The 21304-nt window shown below is 40.6% G+C and overlaps 2 protein-coding genes across 2 annotated transcripts in view; one reads left to right on the top strand and one right to left on the bottom strand.

Annotated features, from left to right (window-relative positions):
• Nucleotides 1–4223: 4223 nt before the first annotated feature.
• LOC113168884 (riboflavin transporter 2-like) lies at nt 4224–8150 on the top strand. Its single transcript, XM_026369941.1, has 4 exons — nt 4224–4450; nt 5657–6732; nt 6920–7043; nt 7446–8150. Exons 2-4 carry the CDS (start codon nt 5702–5704, stop codon nt 7656–7658), a joined length of 1368 nt encoding a protein of 455 aa, XP_026225726.1. The 5' UTR covers nt 4224–4450; nt 5657–5701; the 3' UTR covers nt 7659–8150.
• A 7115-nt stretch (nt 8151–15265) lies between these two features.
• LOC113171082 (nuclear factor of activated T-cells, cytoplasmic 1-like) overlaps nt 15266–21304 on the bottom strand; it is a 55415-nt gene continuing 49376 nt past the window's right edge. The window contains exon 10 of the mRNA XM_026373458.1: nt 15266–16706. Coding sequence (XP_026229243.1) covers nt 16651–16706 — 56 coding nt within the window. The 3' untranslated portion in view covers nt 15266–16650. The remainder of the gene's footprint in view (nt 16707–21304) is intronic.

Genomic DNA, 21304 nt, shown 5'->3' with positions numbered 1-21304 from the left:
TAATTTTTATTTCATTCCATGAAGATGACGTTGTTGGCCGGGCCACGCTGTTTTTTGTCTTTTACCTTATGATGTGTTTTTAAGATAATTGTGTATTTTTTTTATCATCCTTTATTGTAAGGATGTTTAAGACACTGGAGATTATGTAATGAACATTGAAGCGATGTACGGCAGGTCATTGTTGATTTGTAGAGATTATTTTCTCAGGATTGGCTTTTGCATTTAGATGTCTGTATGTCTATGGAACGTTACTGTGAAATTGTAGATGTGTTATTTTTCATTTCGTATTTTTATTTTTTAACGCTGTACTTCCTAGAAATGTTTTTTTTTTAGCACATTCTTTTCATAAAAATGCACTTTTTGTTCATCTACACTAGATGTAGGTTGCTTTGTTAAGTGGGGATTCTGGCAAATGCCACGATTAAGAAAATTCCTTTTCACACACAAGCTATAATTATTGTGTGTGTTAAAAATTTTCACAAATCTCAATGCATGAGATTTTACCAGAGCGTCTGGTTGAACACTGTTTTTTTTTTTCCTTTTGGTCCCTGTCCAGTTTTTTTAAAAATCATTTTTAAACATGTTTTTATTTTTTTATTTCCAATCCAGTAAGAAGATTTTCCATCTTCCATCTTTTTTTCAACAGTGAAAATACCAATATGAATCGTGTGCAAATAATATTGATATACATGTACCTGAGAGTGAAGTAGCACCGTCAGTCCACTGCACAGAGTGGCTGGCTTTTATTCTCTGGTTTCATTATAGAGCAGTAAATACTTCACAATATGTTATCGACTGTGTAAAGCGACTCTGTCCTGTCTGAGGTTGGAGATGCTAGCTTACGTACTTAATTGCATCTGGTCTATGCAGTTGTCAAAAGACATTTTTTAAAGTGAAAAATGTTTTTACATGATAAAGTACCTTTTCCTCTTGGCCTCGATGTGGTGGTGTTTGGAGAAGGCCGATGATTTACTGTACTGTACAATTCCAATATCCAGATTTCACTTGTATTGCTATGCACCCTAATCTTTCTGTACTGTAAATCTTTCTGTACCCAGCACTCGTTCTAACCTGTGTCTAATTTAGTTCAACTGTAGATCAATGTCTCTAATAACTTTACCTTCCACTTGCTTATCTTTTTGTAATAAAATTGAAAATATTTCCTAAGATCATTATTAAACGGGGCTGCATTCATGTGTTGTTTGGACAGAGATGAAACTAACTAGCCACTAATCATGTTCATTAAAATAGATGCAGTGGAAATGCAGTTCACAAGAAAAGTTTCTTGTGAAAGAAAACCCAAAATAATTTACCTAACATAGCTACAAAGCTCCAAATATTCACATTACACATTTTCATATAACACATTGGTTTAAATTACACTGTAAGTATATTGATTATTGCAACTTAAAAAAACCCCGAAATATTCAAAATGGAAATTATCTTTTTTTTTTCCTATCAATTTTGTGCATTACGTTGGTCTTTAAGGAGACTGTGATCAAATACTAAAAGTTCTATTAGGTAAAAGTAAAATCTGTCTTGTTACATTATGAAAAATAAGCATTCAAAGAGAAAGAATGCATACCAGCAAAATGAGGATAAAGGTCAGGTGCAACATCTATGGATAACCAGTTCAGGCTGCCTTCCTGTTGATGTCTAACAAGCGAATCTTTCAGACTCACTAGCACAGCACACCCAGTCCTAAAAACACAGACATATTTGTTTAAACACAGAGCCCCAGCAGTTTTGAGAAAGAAAGCGACGTATTGTACTTACTGCACAAATAGTCACCATTGCTCCAGGTCACAGGAGTGCCCTGTACAGTCTTGAAGTTTCTTCAAAACAACACCATCCTGTGACTGGACAGCAGTGTCTATGCCTCCCGATAATAAACATACATCTAACATGAAGTGATCATTTTCAGTTTTGCAAAGCACAGTTTTCATCTGTGGAGATTTGGTTCATTTTGTCATTTCATGTGTTGTATAGTCAACTGGGGGGAGGCCCAAACAGACATTACAACCACAGAGTATAATGTCTGTTTCCTTGTGGTAAATAAGTACTGAGCAGTGTATTAAAAAATGTAAATACAATGTTCACGCATTGTGGACTGAACTGCTGAACAATAGAATGAGAGCGATGAACCATGAGTAAAAACCAGTTCTGCAACGGGCTGGTAACCGGTGAAGAATGCTTAAAACAGAGCTGATACGATCTTGTCTTCTAAAAGTTTAGCAGCTAGGTTTTGTACAAGTTGAACATGTGAGACTGCATCAGCTCAACCATTAATATAACAAACAAATGTTACCAAACTAAATAAAATTACCCTTTTTCTTCATTTCTCTTTAGTAGAACATACATCTGCAAATTATCTCAATGACTACACAGTTAAATAGTGTCTGCTATTAGTGATAACATTTGCATACAGAACAAGTAGGGCCAATGATGGATCCTTGAGGAACACCACGGCTCAGCAGAGACAAACCAAAAAGGAGGTTTACTGACTACAAATGAAAAAATTCACTTTGCTAAGGATAACCAGACTTTGAACCACTTCAAAGTACTTAAACTTTCTTTGATCCAGTATAACATAATGATCAATATGTAAAAAGCGGAGCTGATATCAATACACCTGACACCTTGTACAAATTGGTCAAAATCAACAAAACATTTTAGGAAAAACATATATGTTTAATTGATATTTGCCAGCAAAGGCGGTCTACATTTTGATTTCACACCCAGGGAACCTCAAATAATCTCTCTCATAACACTCTCGAAGACGAAAGAATTTTGTTGTTGGAACATGAGAGCATGCAGAGCCCTCACAATAAGTGCAGAGGTGTGTGCAAGTGCCCAACAGGGGTCATTCATTTGAGCTGGAATTTGTGCTGAACAAAAGCCAGTCTGACTCCAACGAAACACCCACTCAGAAATCACAGAAAGCTGTCCGAAGTCATCTTCTGGTTGGCTAAGCTGCCCTCTCTCACCCTCTACCCAAGCTGGCACTACCCTCTCCCTTTATGTTCATGTAGCAGACTCATGTCTCCTGGAATATTTTCCCATCTCTGCTCTCTTTCCTTCTTACATTTTCGTGTTCTCTTTCTCCGCCTACCACCGCTTCGGAGAACTTTGGCTCCTCAAGTGGACCTCTGGCTCAGCCCTTTGTAGTCACATGACATAAATCCAGAGATCTACACTGGTAAAGTACAAAGCACTCAAGCCAATATGCACAGACAGAAACATCTGAAGGCCACTGTTCTAACACTGAGCGACTGAGCAGAGTATCCCTCAGCACACTTTCCCCACTGCACTTGGATAACCTCTCGCCAGGACTGACTCTTCACTGTTATTGCCACAAGCAGGTGTGTATCTCATGTAATTTAGAGGGATGAATGGATGCAGTTTAAAATGTTTAACACGTTGTGCACTTTAATTAATTACTTAATTAATAGACAGTTCAGACAGTTCATGATGTTCTGTGTTGAGTTGGGTTGTGTGATCCTACAAAGAGGAAAACTGCCAAATGGAAAATGAGTTTAGTAATCAACTAAATACAACCAAATACCAAATTTTTTTATTTTTAACAACCAAAGAATGATTTGTCAGACTCACTGTCAGAATACACCTGGAGTTTAGCAAGTTCTATGTTTGTAGCAGTAACCATATCAGACAACCTTGAAAACAAAATACTGATTTGACTGTCTTCAGACAATGTTATTATAAATTTGTGAGAAAGGCATCCACTTGACCAGAATGTCGTAGATATCTGCTGACCTTTTTAGTCACGATGTACATTTTGACCCGATGATGGTCCTGACCTGAGAAAGTTTTTACTCTGCACAGACACCTTACTAAAAGCTGTCTTTTAAGTTCTCTCTCTATATAATCTCTGATTTAAAATGTAAATTGTGGTGTTGTGTGTGCGCTGCTGATGTTAATCACGACAGACTGGTCTTTTCAGGTGAGTAAACTAATTATTTTCATATCAAAGATGAAAAATATGGTGATGCAGCATGATAGCTGCAGTTTATGCAAAACAGGAGGGCAGAACACAAGGTCGTGTGCTGGTTGGGGGGAAGGGAGGAATGAAAGGAGGAGCTCGTCCTATTGAGCCCTCCCCTTTACATTCTCTTCCGTCCTATTGCGGGGCTCAGGCTGAGGGGAAGAGAGCACATGGCTTTCTGAGGTTGAAACCGGCCTGCAGTAAGAAAGCGGATCAAACCTCGTGGAGGCAGAGCACATGTGCGCCTGTGCAATCCCTCCCTTGTGAAGTACAGCAGAAACACGGAAGCTGAATGAAAGCTTAAGGGCACTGTGTGTAGGAGAAACAGGGGAGGGGATACATACACACACACACTGATGTAACAGAAGAAATTGGGATCACAATGATCCAAAAGGTTTTTGAATGAAAAGAAGGAAGTAGTCTCTTGCCGGGTGTGTGCTGAACACGGTAAGATGCTACATTCTGTTATATTCTGAAACCAACGGTTTACAGCAGAGCTGTTGTATGGAGGAAGTGAGGATTGCTCAATTGCCATGTCATCCCATAAACAGTCTATTTGTTATCCTGAAACCACAAGGTCAAAGTCTATAAATCCATCTGCTTCTCTTACTGTGTAAAGTGATGAAAAGTGTGATGATATACTGTGTTCGATTTGAGACATTAGATGCAGTTAGGAGGAAGTTTCATCAGCGTTACCTCGTGTTATAGTCAGCAATACCTCCCTGTTTCTGAATGACTGATAGAAATGTTTTAAATAATAAATATCTGTTTTAATCTTGTGTTATTTTTCATTTTGATTTTGATGTCATTTTAATTTAGGAACTGCCTTTAAAACCTTGGTGGTGCTTTCTTTCCATCCATAAAGGAACCTTTTTACCCTTGAAACATTTCTCTGACTCTTACTAAAAGACTTTAGGGGCAACTTGAACAACAAATCTGCAAAATCTTAATATAGTATAGTATAATATAATACACTGTTTACTTTAATTTACAATCATATTCCATGTCCATGTGCTTACGTCACTATCACATGGTGCTTTCTTTTGGAGCAGTGTGTCAGTGTGTGAAAGGTCAGACACCCCTTGCCAGGGACGACATGAGAGAGGGATAAAGTAAGAGGCAGGGACAGACTGGGAAGGTCATTAAGAGTCACATGGACACAAGCCTTGGTATTCACTGACAACTGAGGGACATGTTTAGACACAATACATTTGCTATGTTTATAGGCTTTCATAGGGTTGACCACTTCTTGTAATGTCATTCTGCTTGCAGAGCTGATGTTGTGGTGATCCCTTAACTTTGGATGCGCTGTACCACCACCCTGTGAAAACTAGTCCAACCTTTGTTTGGCTTATGTCTCTAAAGCCTCAGTAATGATGTTCTCATGAGCCTCAGCTGTACTTTGTGTTCAGTGCAAATACTGTACACACATGTTAGCGTGCTACAATGCTGAATTAAGTCTTATGCAAGGGTCCAGTTACACACAACTAGGTACACATGCAAATACACTATGAATATAAATGTTACATAACCCATATGTGTAATATAGTCAGAATAACTGAAAGCTCACGCTATAGTTTTAAATAAATTAATAAACTGAAATGATTCAATTAAATAAATTGGTCGTCTTTGTGTTTTTTTTTTTTTTTTCAGATTTTGCACATCTTCGTTACTGGTTTAATTCATTCCTATTTCATCATGTCACTCCGGACCCACGTGCTGGCGTGCCTGTTCGGTATGGGTTCCTGGGTGGCCATCAATGGGATGTGGGTGGAACTCCCCCTGATCGTACCAGAAATCCCAGAGCGCTGGTACTTGCCCGCCTACCTCACCATCCTGATCCAGATGGCCAACATAGGCCCTCTCTTCATCACCCTGATGCACCGCTTCCGCCCCGGGGCTCTGGATGAGCAGCCGGTCATCTATTGCATTGTAGGATTGGGGATTGTTGCTACCTTCCTGCTAGCTTTCTTCTGGAGGCAAACGATAACAATAGGAGGCTCTCTGCATAGCGTGCCCCTGCTGGTGTTAAGCTTCTTGCTGTCTGTAGTAGACTGCACTTCCTCTGTTACTTTTCTGCCTTTCATGATGCGGCTGCATCCTCAGTACCTCACCACTTACTTTGTGGGTGAAGGCCTCAGTGGTCTGGTGCCTGCACTGGTGGCTCTGATTCAAGGTGTTGGTGTTGTCCACTGTCAGAATGCCACTTTGACAGCCAACAAAACAGTGGACAATTCCACTATGGTTGGCATTTCAGCGCTGGAAGCTATTTATCAGCCGGCTAAATTCTCTGCCCAGGTCTTCTTCCTATTCCTCAGTGCTATGATGGTTGTGTGCCTGGTAGCCTTTGTTCTACTCAACTATCACCCAGCTGTGGCTCGGGAGAGGAAGAATGACTTGTACTTCAGTGGTGACCTGGCCCCCGGGAAGGGAGAACAAGGTCTGTCTCTGCACGCCCAGACACCAGAGCAGAAGCCAATGATCAGTCCCCTGGAGGGCGTCAGGAGGGAACCCAGGAGCTCTTTTGGAAGGGGGACATACAGCAGTTTTGAAGTTGTGTTCATCTTTGTCGTGCTGGCCTGGGTTAACGCTCTGACTAATGCAGTGCTACCCTCAGTTCAGACCTACTCCTGTCTGCCTTATGGGAACAAAGCCTACCATCTAGCTGCCACCATGGCGGCCGTTGCTAACCCAGTGGCCTGCTTCATCGCCATGTGTATGCCAATAATGTAAGAAGGACTCCTGCAACATATACAATTGTAAATTTGAAGGAATATTGTATGTTCAGCCATAATTGCAGCTTGTACATGTCACTAGAGTTGTGGTTGAACCTTAGAAGTGAGCACTGGGTGTATTTTAACATGATTCTGTTTTCTATGACGACGTTTTACCCCACACTTCAATCCTTATTTCCAGGTCTCTCGTCTTCATGGGTTTCTTGACCATGTTTGGAACCGGATTTGCAGCCTACATCATGGCCATGGCTGCTCTGAGTCCCTGCCCCGTGCTGGTACACAGTACATCTGGAACTGTTGTCATAGTAAGACCAATTTCTTTTAATAATCTGGGATATAAATCGGTTTTCTGTAGACTGTGAAATATACTTTTACAGTTTTTACACAGTTGCTTAAAAATCTTTAAATCTGTAAAAACTTTTCATCACAAACTTATTGGAGTCTGTTTCTCTTTATCTGGGCTTGTGACCTCACAAACAGTATGATTTTCCCTTATAAATGAATATTCCACATTGTTTTCATGCGCCACGTTGTCCAATAAAGTTAAAAACTCAGCTAAACAAAATGCAATAAGAGTTTTATTACAAACTAACTCTGAGGTCTGACCAGGACACTCCTGCAGCCTTGATGATATCTGTATATCAGGAACTCTGTATCATCTGTGTGTTTTATTTGCAGTGCATCAAATTCACCTTTTTTTGCTGCAGGTGTTGGCCTGGATCCTGTTTGTGCTGTCCCTGTCCTATGTGAAAGTCATCATCGGTGTGATTCTGAGGAATGAGGGCCACAGTGCCCTGGTGTGGTGTGGAGCAGTAGTGCAGCTTGGCTCCATGGTTGGTGCCATATCCATGTTCCCACTGGTCAGCGTCCATGAACTTTTCAAGTCAGGGGATGCTTGCAACACAAAGTGCCCAATGTAGACACTAAAGGTTTTAGCTTGAACACTACTGTGCAACATTGGCAGATTGCACTTTTATTAACACTGAAATCGCTGTACTGAGCTTTACGTTATTCCGACTTGTTTCAACAGAACTGAGACATCTACTATATCACTCCATGGTGTTCTTTGTTTTGTTTTATCCTTTTGTTTGGCTTTCATCAGGCAAAACATTTATTCATATTGATATCTGTATATATTGAGGGACGGGGTAGCTCCACACAGAGCTGAAATGACAGTGTGGATGTCATTTCACACAAGACTAACTAAATACTATTTTACTTGAAACACAATGTCAAAGTTTAATTGAAAGATCTTTGGCTGTAAAATGTGCCTTAATTTGAGATTGAAAGATTTGTGTGTGTTTTTTTTTTTTTGTTTTTTTTCTGTACATCATGGTTTACAACTAGTTATATGCAGTATATCTTACTGTGTAAGTGTAAAAAAATAAATAATAAATGAATTATTTGTTTTATTGCTGCATAAATAAGTGCATTATACTGCTAATCATGTTGAATTTTTTTTTTTTTTTTTTTGTTTGTTTGTTTTTTTTAAATGACTTGTATAATTGGCAGCATCATTTCTTATTCAAACTAGAGCCAGAAGTTACAGGCAGTGTCTGAAAGTTAAGAGGAAAGTTGTATTTTTGAACCAAAACACCAAAACACTATCTTGGCTACGACAGAGCAGACACCTATGATCTTAACTGTGCTATTACAGTGATGCAAAGTACTGTGAAGCAAATTTTTTTTGTGATCATCATTTAAAAAATAATGTTTTGCCCACCTTTCCCACAAAATAGGTCGATCACTCAAAACAGGAAGAAAAATATTAAAAATAATTTGCAGTTCAGCCCTGCTGCAGTCTATCAATTTGACCTAGTTACATTACAAAACAGTTGCAATCTTTCCAATACATCTTATGTCATACATAAGATATCAATTCTATATGACATGTGAAACTATTCAAGTGTATTTACATGTTAAATCAGCAACTCATCATATCGTGATACTCATTTTTACAAATTGGAGTTTAAGGGCCTGACTCACTGATTTAAAATAAAATGTTCACTATTGGATTTCAGGACCAAAGATGATTCAAAGGTACTTCAGCTTGCATGGCGATGCCTAATTATTAATTAATAATAAATAGATAATACAGATAAATTGTATGGAAGCCATATTATAGCTTTGCATTAACATATCTGATTAGTTTGGTTCTTTTTATTATTAATCATTGGTGTATTTTAATGCCAACTTACCAGGGAATTGGAAAATGTTTTTCACATTTCCCAATTGCAGCAGAATGAGCCAAATATAGTATGTACACACCTTTTTTTTTTAAGGTGTATATGTTTTTTTCCACTAGGCTATGACTGTAGATGTAGTGAAGAACGTGTGCTGGTTTCCTGCATCTCTTTAAAATCAACACTAGATGTCACTCTATGATCAACAGATCATCACGAGGCCCTGAAGCAGCAGCTGCTGTCAAACTTAAACTGTCTAACCTGCTACAGTTTTAATCTGCAGAAATACTAAAATGTAAAAACGCAACTTCAGATTTGTTGCATTAACTAAAACAGGACAACAGGAAATTATTTGGTTCTCAGAGGTTGAATAAATACGTTGGATTTCTTTTGAATTGAGACTTCACACTTGATTGAAAAACTGAAATCCTGCCCAAAGTGTTTTATGTGATAAGAAGCACAGATTGCTCATCCTCAGCTGAGGTGGAGGAGTGATGCATCTCTCTGGGGTTTCTGCCTCACATCCTCCTCACACTAAATCATAGCAGGTCTTATGCATGTTAGTGTCTTATCCATGTTCGTGTGTGTGTGTGTGTGTGAAGTCATTTTGTTGTAAACCATTGTTGAGAGGTTAGGCTAAGCATGGAGATCAGACAGATGTAGTTGTGATGGTTGAGGTATGGTATGTTTCTAGGGAGTCCATGGAGATAAATTGGAATGACAAACTCACGACTAGTCAGTCTGATTCAGATCCAAGTGGTTCCTCAGAGAATATCTGGGGTCATAACCTCCTGATGTCTCATACTGTTCTCCTTATCTCCTCCCATACATCCTGTGACATATGCTGCTGTGCTGAGTTTAAAAGCTGGAGACAGAATCATTTGAGCAAAAGTTTAGTAGGGAGAAATATTTAGCAATACATTTGTTTTCTGAAATGTGATGAAATGATCCAAATCCTTCAGACGGGTGGGCTGTCTACCTCTGATGAACGTGGGTGGCAGGATGACACTTGTAACGTAACGAGAGAATGCGGCAGAGTGCCGTTTCCCTTTCCCTCTCTCTGCCTGCCTCTCTCAACCTCTTCTTTTGATATCTCCTTTTCCCTAAGCTCCTTGTCTTCCTCGACTCATGCACATGGCAGACTTTGTGACCGTAATTTCAATTTAAAACACATGAGGGGAAATCCTAGCCCGTGCTGCTCTTTAATGGGCCATCATGGGATTGGAGTATGCGGAGAATGATTGAATTTTGTGAGAAGGCCAGGAACGATCAAGTCTCGCCTGCCGTTATGCAATCGACCATTCCCCCCCTCACACCGGGACGTGGAGGAGGGGGGCTAAGGCCTGGAAAAGTCAACGTCTAGACCATAAGAGAGAAACAATATTTTTTCTTCTAAATGACTTGAGACTTTATAAAAGAGAACCTCAGCTGTCGTACGTATAAAAAAAAATAGCCAAATGAGATGCGAGCCAAGACATCAAATGCACAGATGAATTGAGCTGCTTTTAATGGTTGTAAATGAGTCTTTTTACACCGTAACGCATGACATCCCATATTCCCCCCGCAGACGGAAACACATGGATCCCATACAAACCCAACCATGCTGTTTTATTTATATGATTGTGTCATGTCTGTTTTTTTGCCTTTGACTCTCTCCACCTGCTCGGCCTTCTTCGAGCATCTCTCCTCCAGACGAGAACTCCGAAGGCACCGGCTCTGTCCAAACTTTTTTAACACCCACTGTGTTGGATTACACCACGGCGCTATATCCTTCGGATGAAGCTACAGAGACTAGCTTTCCCGTTAAGTCCATTATATTCAAATGGGCCTTTTCTTTTTTCTCCTTCGCAACAAGACATAAAGTAATCAAAAGTTGAAAGCAAACACTCAAGGAGGCACTTAGCAAAAAAGAAAAGCTTTTATGATAAAACATTCATATACAGTGCAGGAGACAGGTAATCTTTGAAGATGATAGGGTTGTCTTGTGGTCAGTTTCAGTATAGTATGGCTTGGGGAGCCTTGTAGATGAATGCTCCTAATAACATCCCCGCCCACCCATCAACCAGTGGACCATCCTGGCAGAACAACTAATACCTGAGTGTATTTCTTCAGTGGTGTGAAGTATGCCTTAAAGAGCTGTTGGAGGCTGCAGTAAAGTAGGGTTCATTACCTTGACAGACTGATGACAGCTAAGACCGACTCCGATGCACACACGCATACAGAACACATAAACATTAACATAAAGGCTAAATGATCTACTCTCAGCGTTTCCTGTGCTATGAACAGAGAGCAGAATAATTGATACTGTGTAAATCACAAGGCCTGAATTACAGTCAAAAAGGGAGCTCTAAAATGCACGCTTTCAAAGTTTGGTGGGAGAAGGTTTATGGGAAGTAGTTGGACATTTTGGGAAATGTTGTAGTTTGCTGTCTTCTGTCGAGGCAGATCAGACGACTGACAGCTCTTTCATGTTTGCGGTGTAAATGTGAGGATGCAGCAAGCAGCCGGTTAGATTAGTTAAGAATTAAACAGGAAGCAGGTGATTTTTGTTTTGTGTTTCCAGGTTATCTGTGTCCTGTACATAACCAGCTGTAGAACTATTTGTCACTGAGGTTACTTGCACACTTTAGATTTTCTGAACTAGCAAGATATATAGTTTTAGATGTGATGCTAAGCAGATTGTGGAGTAGCTGTTATGCTGATATTCATCTTTTGAGAGTGATCATAAAATCCTTGGCAGAAAAGTGTATTTATTTGATACTGTTTGTAATCTTTTATTCTAATCAGGCTCCTCTGACCCAGGTATTTTCTCTCTACCTACTGTATCACCATCAATTGATTTGGATGTCTTTAATAAATAGAGTTAAGAAGCGTGCCTAAGAACATACCTTCAGCGACATCGGATAATTTATTTCAATCAATATTTACAGACCACATGGAATTTGCGGCTGGACATTTACGGGGTGGATTGTAACCAACTTACAGACAAAAAAAAGTCAAATAACTAAAGCAGCAGATTCTCGATGCTTCATGTCGGGAAGTCAGTCTGCACGGGTTGTATGTGGGGTCAGCTTTAGGTCACACTGGGCATCCATTAGTGGCCTTATTTAGAGTCTTATTTCTTTAAGAGGAGTGATTGGCCAGCAAAGACAAAGAATCATTACCTTTGCCCACCCCCTCCCTGCCAGCAGTCAATAATGAGGGATCATTAAAATGAATAGATGGACATTCCCCTTTTCTCCGGATCCTTATTGCAAAATCAGTGTCAGGGGAAATGAAGATTGAGCTTGGAGAAGGCGTCTAAAAGCCTCACAGTGATTGTCGTGAACTCATCTCCAGTGCCAGGCTCCTTTATCTACTGTAAGAGTCTGCACCTGCCTGAACTCTTGACTAGCAAGGGCTTTTACTGTAGGCCATTAAGAGCATCCCTAATGTGCGCTACAATGTACTTCAACATAAACATTCTGCATATGTACCGAAACATTTACAGCAAACAATGGAAGAATGATTGCCTGGGACATCTTTTCCATGAAGAAAAAGAGCTCTCAGATTGAGCTAGAATGGAGATTGAAAGCATCGACTTTGAAGTGGAGAATAGAGAAGTCACGTGTCACGTGTCACGCGCGTAATGGCATAAACAGACACCTAAAGCTAATTCTCACTTTTCACGTATCTTGAGCTCAAACATCTGTCCCGCCGCAAATTTTTTTATAAATCCTTGCACAACATTTCACGCATCACAAAAGAATAGAGCGGATCGAGTTGAATGATTGCAGATGGAGAATAAAAGACGCCACGAGATTTTCCAGGCCCCATCTGCCGAGGCCTTTCTGAGTGTCTCTTAAAGTGTCTTTTAAAAAGGTGATTTGTCTGTGCATCTGCAGCGATGTGACCGTGTCTGCGGGTCATCTGCTGGCTGATCTTGTCACATGTGAAACAATCCCATGAAAGGGGTCCACGTACACCTGCGAGGCCAGAAGACCGCGCCCTAAACAAATTGAAAAAACACCTGTTTACAGTCTCCCTTTTCTGTCTTTATCATCTTACAGGTAATTCATAAGACAGACTGTTTATAGTCACCTGACAAATGCTGGTGAAGAAAAAAGTCATAAAAAACATGCTCAAGGGTTAAAAAAGAAAATGTAGAACGTGATTATGGGTCACCACTATCAAAGGTCCCTCAGTATGGTCAAGCAATTATATCTTAAAGCATCTTTTAAAGCCCCCCCATTGTTCTCTCAACATGCCTTTCATAACACAGGTAAACTGAGAATTTACTGCCTCCAGATGGCCGATGGGAGAAGAGCGCAGGATCTCTAGCAATGTGCGTGTGTGCACTGCTTTTAAAAAAGCCCAAATCAAGGGTTCTGTGGGAATACAATGGAGGAGGAAGTGAGACCATAAAGACACTATAAATCCGTGCAATGAAACTTCGAAGTCGTGCCCTCTGCCAGGTGGTGTGTGCATGTGGACCTCAGGGAGAAAATGGCACGTGCTGCAAGTGACGCTGTGGTTTGCAAGGGATGCTGAGTCACAGAGGCTACAGATCTTCCTTTGCAACATCATTAAAAACCTAGAAAAAGGAAAACAAAATAGGATATTTCACATTTGGATATCATATATTGTACAGCAGCTTTAACCTAAGAGGCCATGTAGCTACCTGCTGTGCAAATGTCTAAAATTAAATTTTAAAAAATCAACCCTCCTTTTAAGAAAACTGTCATTTAACCATTTTCCTGGCAGATTAGCTTCGAAGGCAGAGCAGTGCATGAGCATCCACGAGTGATGCGTTAGAGCCACACGAGCAGCACAGTACGAAGTTATTGTGTACAGATGGAGCTGCTGCTGTTGCATTCTTCTACACGAACAGAATGCACAACTATTTATTGATATGAAACCTTCGATGGAAAAATCATGTGTAAAATACTTCATGTGTGCTTCTTAACCTGAAACAGGCCTTGTCAGTACATTGTGAAACTGAATTGGATTTAACACGATTGATATTCCATTTAGTTGGTGTCCCGACTTGACTGCTGCTTCGGTAGTGGAAACTGCGGCCAGGAATCATCTCTCCACTGTGTCAAAGGGTACGGCACTGTCAGAGGAAGACTAAGGTAAGAAGAACAGGGTGCCAGGAAAAAGGGGCGTGGCTGCATCTGTAAATAGTGGGGCTATTTTGGGCCTGCCACGGTCGTACAGGGGAGCACCGCCTAGGCCTGCCTTCTGTCACTATGGGGATGGGAGCCTCATAACTTTGCTGGATGGAAAAAGTCTGGAGGACTGGCAGGTGGTACACAAGAGCGTGGCACAGCTCCCATGGCGAGGAGCTGTTTCACTCATAACTACCCACCACTAACAATACTCACCGGAACACACACAGGCCTCTGCTTGTACTTGGCATATCAGCCGCTCGTTGCTTTTTATCGTGCTGAAGCACAGTGAGGAGTTTGTTTGCATTTCAGTTTGAAAAAGAAGTGAAGGAACAAATACCAGTGATAATGGAAAATGAAACATATGTAAGATGTAAAGTTTAGGTGAAGTAACTTCAACAATTGTGTTTTAGAAATCACTTTAAATTAAGTGGCAGGCCAAAACCTACTTACTTTAATATTTTCATCCAAAATCAAAATATTATTTTAGCATCAACTGAGGAGAAAGTGTGAAAAAAAACGAAAGTAGATGAGATAATGAAAATAAAATAATTTCCAGCAGTAAAAGATGCTTTTTTTTTAAACACTGGTTTTTAAATAGTTATGAAAAATAATTACTGTTAAAAAATAAAAGAAGTACAGTGATGCACCTAGTTAAAAGCCTTTGAAAAACACTAATATACTTGTGCAAATTTAAATGTAACACCAAAAGAATTGAAAGATGAAGTTATTCATGGTCACCAGTATGCCATTTATTAATTCATTGTTGAGAACACATTAAATGCACTTAAAACACATTTCATTTTTCATAAATATTTCATATTAAAGAGAAACATGTTTCACCTTGTGCCTACACATAAAAGCATCATAGAGTTGCGAACGATCTTGAAGCCAAGAAAACGAGTAAGGCACAAAATAGAAACCTTATTCATACAGTTTACTCATGCTATTATAATATACGTCCAAAAATGGATTAGGAAGCTATATTGGAAGCTACTGTCAGCTAAATGATCCACAACATTAGTAGAGTGTGCATGCTCCAAAAGACAGATAACAGCTGTTTGAAAAGAAGAGTCGTTGTGGGTGCGCTTGTGACACGACACGGAAATAAGTCTATAGTATTTGGTCTGGAAGCAAGAAAAAAGCCTGCTGTGGTTCTATGGTAAAGTGCATTATGTTCTTTTTTTTCTGATGTTTTTTTTTTTTTTTTGTTTTGTTTTTGTATTGGGAGCTTTTCTATGCTAAAATTCCTCGACAGAAAATAGTGGACAATAATATCACCAAAGATAAAATCCTTTGGTTTACTTAGATCAATTATTGCCAGCTGTAAGTAACAGTCCTGCCAACTCACCCGCATGGTAAGTATAACTTAACCTGCCGCATACTCAGATTATGCCTGTGCCTATTTACATGGCAACCTGCAGTGCAAGAAGTAACAGACAATATACGTTGTCCAGGAGTATTCTCATTGAAATAGAGCAGGTAAACACACCATTGTTCTATCAGATAGCTGGGGGGGGGGAGAAAACTCTGCTACCTGTGTTTATAAGCCCCTGCAGCCAGGAACCGTTGTCGTGGGATATGTATTGTATTTTCCTCTGATTGTCTGTGCATCATAATGCCATGATCTGGGTGGAGGACTGGAAGACTTGGGGTAGGATGATTTAAAAATAGGCACTAAGGTGAAAAGCATAATGCATGGTAACAGACGCGGTGCGAATCATCACTTTCAAGGAAAGTCAGGGAAAGACAAGTGGAAAAAAAAGACAAAGCTAAATAGCAAACGGCATGATATAAGCGTAAGGCATACATACTTTCAAATACATGTTTATACAAAATAATATCATACATTCAATATAAATGAACAATGAGATAATAAGTAAACAAGCAAAAAAATACATGTCTAATCTATTCACATACTCCCTACACATTTCCAGCCTTTTTTTTTTTTTCTATCCTGCTTCCCTGTAAACAAATCATTGAAATGATACAAAAATGTCATATAAAAACTTCCACTTCGGGTTACAATGAACCATTTGTTTGACTGCTGCTGCTGCCGTTTGCTGTCAGTATCACTGCTGTAAGGCACTGATTGGGTTGTTGCGGACTGACTGCACAAACAAATGGCCTAACGTGCTGAAGCGTGACACTTGCATTGTCCCATTAGCTTGTCCATGCATTAACATACAGATCGCACTGGAAACGGAGATTGTCATTTTGCCAGAAGAGCGTGATTGAAGAGCAATTCAGTCTCATTGAGCTGTTTGGTCCACTGAAGAACAGCTGCTGTGAAATTATTAAGGCAAGTGTAGTCGTATACTTTGCCCCTGATGTCACTTCCCCTTTTTCTGTAAATCTAACATTCATTTGTTTATTCAAACAGAGCTTGCCAGTGATTGTCAACGTGTGTGTGTGTGTGCAGCGAGTCTTTGAGTGAGGAGGAGCTGATGATGGCTGACGATACTCTCCATCAACAGGATCTCTAGGTTTTCGTGTCCTCTTTTTGTTGATGAGAAGAGAGAAAGAGAGAGAGAGAGAGAGAGAGAGTGTGTGTGCTGCTGCAGATGATTTCAGCACGTCTATGCATGAGTGTGAACTGAAATGCTGGAGAGGTCGTTCCTGATGATCTCGTTTACTGCGGAAACAAAAGAAGATATGAAGATCATTATTGACCAGTCACAGGGACAACTAATAAAAGTCATTAAAACAGAATTACTGTAAGTTTTCCTAGAAGTCACACAGATAAGACATATGATACGAAGGTTGTCAGTACCTGGTTTATGAATATAACTGACTAGAACTGGCAGCACAGTGAGAACTGATCAAATGTGAGGCTGAATTAGTCTAAAGACAAACACATGCTGCATTATAGGAAGTGTAGAATGAAGGGTTTCTCGTGGCAAGACTCATTGTAGGGACAATATTAACAGCCTTCTTTACTATGACCGTGTCTATATCTGGCCTTTATCATTTCTATTTGGTGATTGTATGTTGCATATTTCTTAAGTTAGGAGCTGGCAAATAGGAAACCTGAAATGAAAAACTGCAGAAAGAAAACAATAATGCCACATCAAATGTGGCATTTTATTTCTGTATCTATGGCAAATTAAACTTGAACTAAGACAATAGTCGACTGAATACTTGGCATAGATGTGGACATGTTGAAAAATGCTGGATGTCAGTAGTCACTATCCAAACATATCAATGTTGTTACCAGTGTTTCAAACTCATATCAACTCCATACACACATTTAAGTCATCGTCTTGTCTTTCCTGCACTAGTTCCTGTACCCGCGCCTTTCCCACACTCGGGCAGACACAGATCAGTCCCCTGCCTTTATCTGCCCTGTGTTCTTTGGCAAAACAGAGGGAAGTGACTGAAGATGGTGAGGACCCTGAGCCCTGTGGCTTTGCAAAACAACAAGAAGCTCCTGAGTTATAGAGCTTGCCGCGATAAAGCCGGCTGATGTAGACAGAGAGAGAGAGAGAAAACCACCATCCGAGACAGGAAGTCCACCCACTCTGAGGTTCAAAGTGGGCCTGCAGTTTGTTATCACTAGATACTATTTGGTGAATGCTGAAACATCTGCACAAATTAAAGCATACACATTCCTAAGACAAAAACAAGATGAACACACTTTCAGTACTGTTTGTCACTGGTTTTCCATATGGGAAAAGGAAGTCTATGGCACAGCAACACATATATACAGTACATATATATATGTTATTTGAACAACAAGTAGGACACACTACTATAATAGCATGCCCTGCTTTCTATATGCAGTCATCCGCCCACACACAAACAAGCTGGTTGGGACTCACCTCCCTAAACAGGAGGAACTCCCATTGGAAAAATCCAACCTGTGCCAACACTGCTGGCACTGTTTTCAACTCTGTTCTGCTCAGGGCTAAACACACATTTACATGCTGGGGTTATTTTTAGCGCCGCTATCGTGGGACACAAGTGAAGCGTGAGCGCTCGTAACAATTAAAATGATAAAACTTGAATGTGGCTGCTCACATTTGTTCGACAAAGGTGAGAAAACAGCTCCAGGTGATTTTGATGGAGGGAAGGGAAAACCCAACAAAAGGGCCCTTTCTTTTTCTACGGAGGGAAAGCACTTTCTTCGTTTCTTCTTTTCAGTCACAGTAAATATAGTGACGTTTCCTCCGCCCACATATTAACTGTGGTGTTATTTTGCTGCACTTTATCAACTAATATTTTCCATTGGCATGCCCGATGTTGTTCCATTCTGAAGAAATGAGTGATAAAGAGAGAAGAAAGGTGAAACACTGGCCTCTGTGTTTTTCATCTCTGCACTGTGACGGCAATGTGAGAATCTCAGAAGCAGGATGTGGCCAACTGTTACACCACAAGCCAACACCAAGATGCTATTTATAGCTGCTTAATGGGGTAGCTCTTCTCACTATTTTGTGGCAACAACTTCTGGGAAATGAAGAAATTGTACAGAAAGAAACATGAATGACAGATAAACGTGTGTGCAGGTAAAGGCGATGAATAAAAAGCCTTTATGCAAATGCAGTATGTGTTTTTTTTTTGTTTTTTTTTGGCAACACTTCTTCAGGAGTTTAAATGCAATTTAGCTGAAGATATTTTTTATCCAATCATTTACTCATCATCATCAATCATTTCATTTACCTCAGTTATTTATCTGTAAAAACATTCGACTCGGCTCAATTCTGGTTTGAAAAATCTTTCCTTTTAAGTCGAACTCATGCCACATGACAATGCTTCATTTTTACCTTTTATGACTAGCGACTAGATAACCGCAAATATGCAGCACAGGGGAAGGCAATCAGACACGGGGAACATTTTGTTCACAGTGGAATTTGGCTCGAAAAATTCAAGCCCTCTCCTAGTGCGGATGGGCAGAGGTATACATCTCCAACATCTCCTCTGCAAACTGGGCCTCGTAAAGCTACTTGTAATACGGTGAAGAACGTGCCAGGCTGTTATTTTTCTCCTCACACAAACTGTATATGCTGCTGTAAAAATGCAGCATTGTTGTGCTACGAACGATTCATAGATATGTAAAAACAAATAGCTCTTGGTGGCCTAGCATCCCTCTCCATAGCTCTGGAAACTTTTGTTTTGTTATGTTTTTTTTCTTTTTACACTTGGCCAGGTTAATAATGGAAACTTGTAGCTGGGAGGGTACCCTCTCATGAATAAACAAAACAGTGGAAAACTGAGCTCCAAGTATTCCCCTACTGAAAAAAAAAAGGGTTTGTCTTAGTTAAACAGAGTGACATCCTTTATTAGCTGTAGAGCTAATACAGTCCGGACCTGTCAGGACTTATACTTAGGGCTGGTCTGGCTGGGGGATCTATTTCAGGCAGGTGTGAGAGTGACACAGACATACTGTGCTTTACTATTATGCCGTACAGCCATGCCGAACAAGTTCAATGCACAATGCAGCTGCCTCTTGAGGATCTCAGTGTTTCTTGGCAGCAGGTCTTTTGAGCTTAAAGGGCTTTATAACAATATGAGGTAAGATTTTGCAAACACTTCAGAAAGCACCTGGAAACTAGGATTTTAGCCTCAGTCAGGTACGATTGTGAGGTAAACCTGCCAGGTTTCATAACCTGTACTTTGTGCTGGTACAGGTTATGAAGGATGATCTTTTGTGCTGACAAATTAAAGTGACACTGCTACTACACATACAGTATATTGACCGTGAAGCTTTGATGGCTAGACACTAGGGCAACTTCTGGGCAGCACGGTGACTTCACTTTGCCGCTCTGAGAATTTAGCGTGAACCTGACCTGCGCTGGGGATTTAGTTAGTATTGTTAGAGGAGAGCACTGTGCATTGGGGTTCAATAACACTTGGGCTTCCTCACAGAACAGAGGATACCCTGTGGTCTGACGAGATGCAGAGCCTCGAGGCCTGAGAGCAGCTCGGAGGTTCCTGCTGTCGTAACATGATCTGCTTCGTCCAAATCAGGTCTGACTGGCAACGAGCTGGCACACAGTGACTTCACCTTCCCCTGGCTTCCCTCAGCTGACTATCCACAACACAACCTCTGAACTCAAGGTTGTAATGGAAACTTCCTGCCAAGGACGTCTGTTCTCCTTTGGGGTCTTTTGATGTTAAAGAAGTGGTGGACACCTTCCTGAACTTCTCTCACTTTCTCTGCGTGAATGAACTTCATCTGTGTCAGGGTCAAGGACTTTGACAGTTTAGAAAAGGGGAACGTTTCCTCTGCTCGCTTGCACCTCTTGTAGTAGCAAGTCAGGTTAATGAGAACGAGGAGGCAGTTTCCTTCTATTGTGGCACTCAGCCTCCCCGCAGCATGTGAGGAAGTACATCTGAGTCATAGCAGCTCCTTCACATAAACACAGATAAACACTGGCATCAAATCTGTGCAAGTGCTCACCGAGAGTAGGCAGCGAGACAGACTCAAAGTTAAACCTCATCTGAACTTGTGCTTTCATGTGAAATTGATTCGGCGTGGAAGCCAAACTAAAGCTCAAACTTGCTTGAGAGAGACAATTGAATTTCCTTCTACATATTCCTTTTGTTTTCCCATATATCAAATCTTCTCTCTGCCTCAGCAGAAACACTTAATGGACAATTTGCTGCCTCCCACACGCAGCTCAAACGGCTGGACGGAGAGGCGTGGACATCACTTTTATTGTGCTGATAACCACCAGAATCAGAAAAACAGAAGAAGGATGGGGGGGGGGGGGGGTCAAAGGTCAGAACACACACAGAAATAAAGATGGAGTGACTGAAAATGAAAGAGCGGAACGTTGCGAGACACAATCATTATTCCCACAGATAAACACAAACGGAAAGAGACAGAGTGTTCCACTAATGCTTCATCATGATAAAGTACTTCATAAATTCATTTCAGCCCCGCAGGTAGACAGCTTCTAATCCATCGCAGGGATCCCTTTGGGCCTAATGATGTGATGATATGTACCGACAGCATATATTGTCCCCACGGCTCGGTGGATGTGTGAAGCCCCTGGGCTCTCCCATGTGGAACCACTCCACAACTGACGAGAGGAAATGGGAAGAAGAAGAAGAAGAGGTAGAAGAAGAAGAGGTAGAAGAAGAAGAGGTGAACAAGATAGGGCGGAGCGAGAGCTTGTTTTCAAACAAATCTGAGTTTACTCTGGGAGCTGAGCTTTTACAGCTGCCCAGCTGCAGCTGTGGACACACCGCTGTGCCACAGACAACAGCCAATCACCGTCTCACACTGCT

Source organism: Anabas testudineus, chromosome 16 (assembly GCF_900324465.2).
Source record: "Anabas testudineus chromosome 16, fAnaTes1.2, whole genome shotgun sequence".
Lineage (NCBI taxonomy): Eukaryota > Metazoa > Chordata > Actinopteri > Anabantiformes > Anabantidae > Anabas > Anabas testudineus.
The sequence above is the reverse complement of the archived record's forward strand: the minus strand, read 5'-3'. Positions and strand labels throughout refer to the sequence as shown.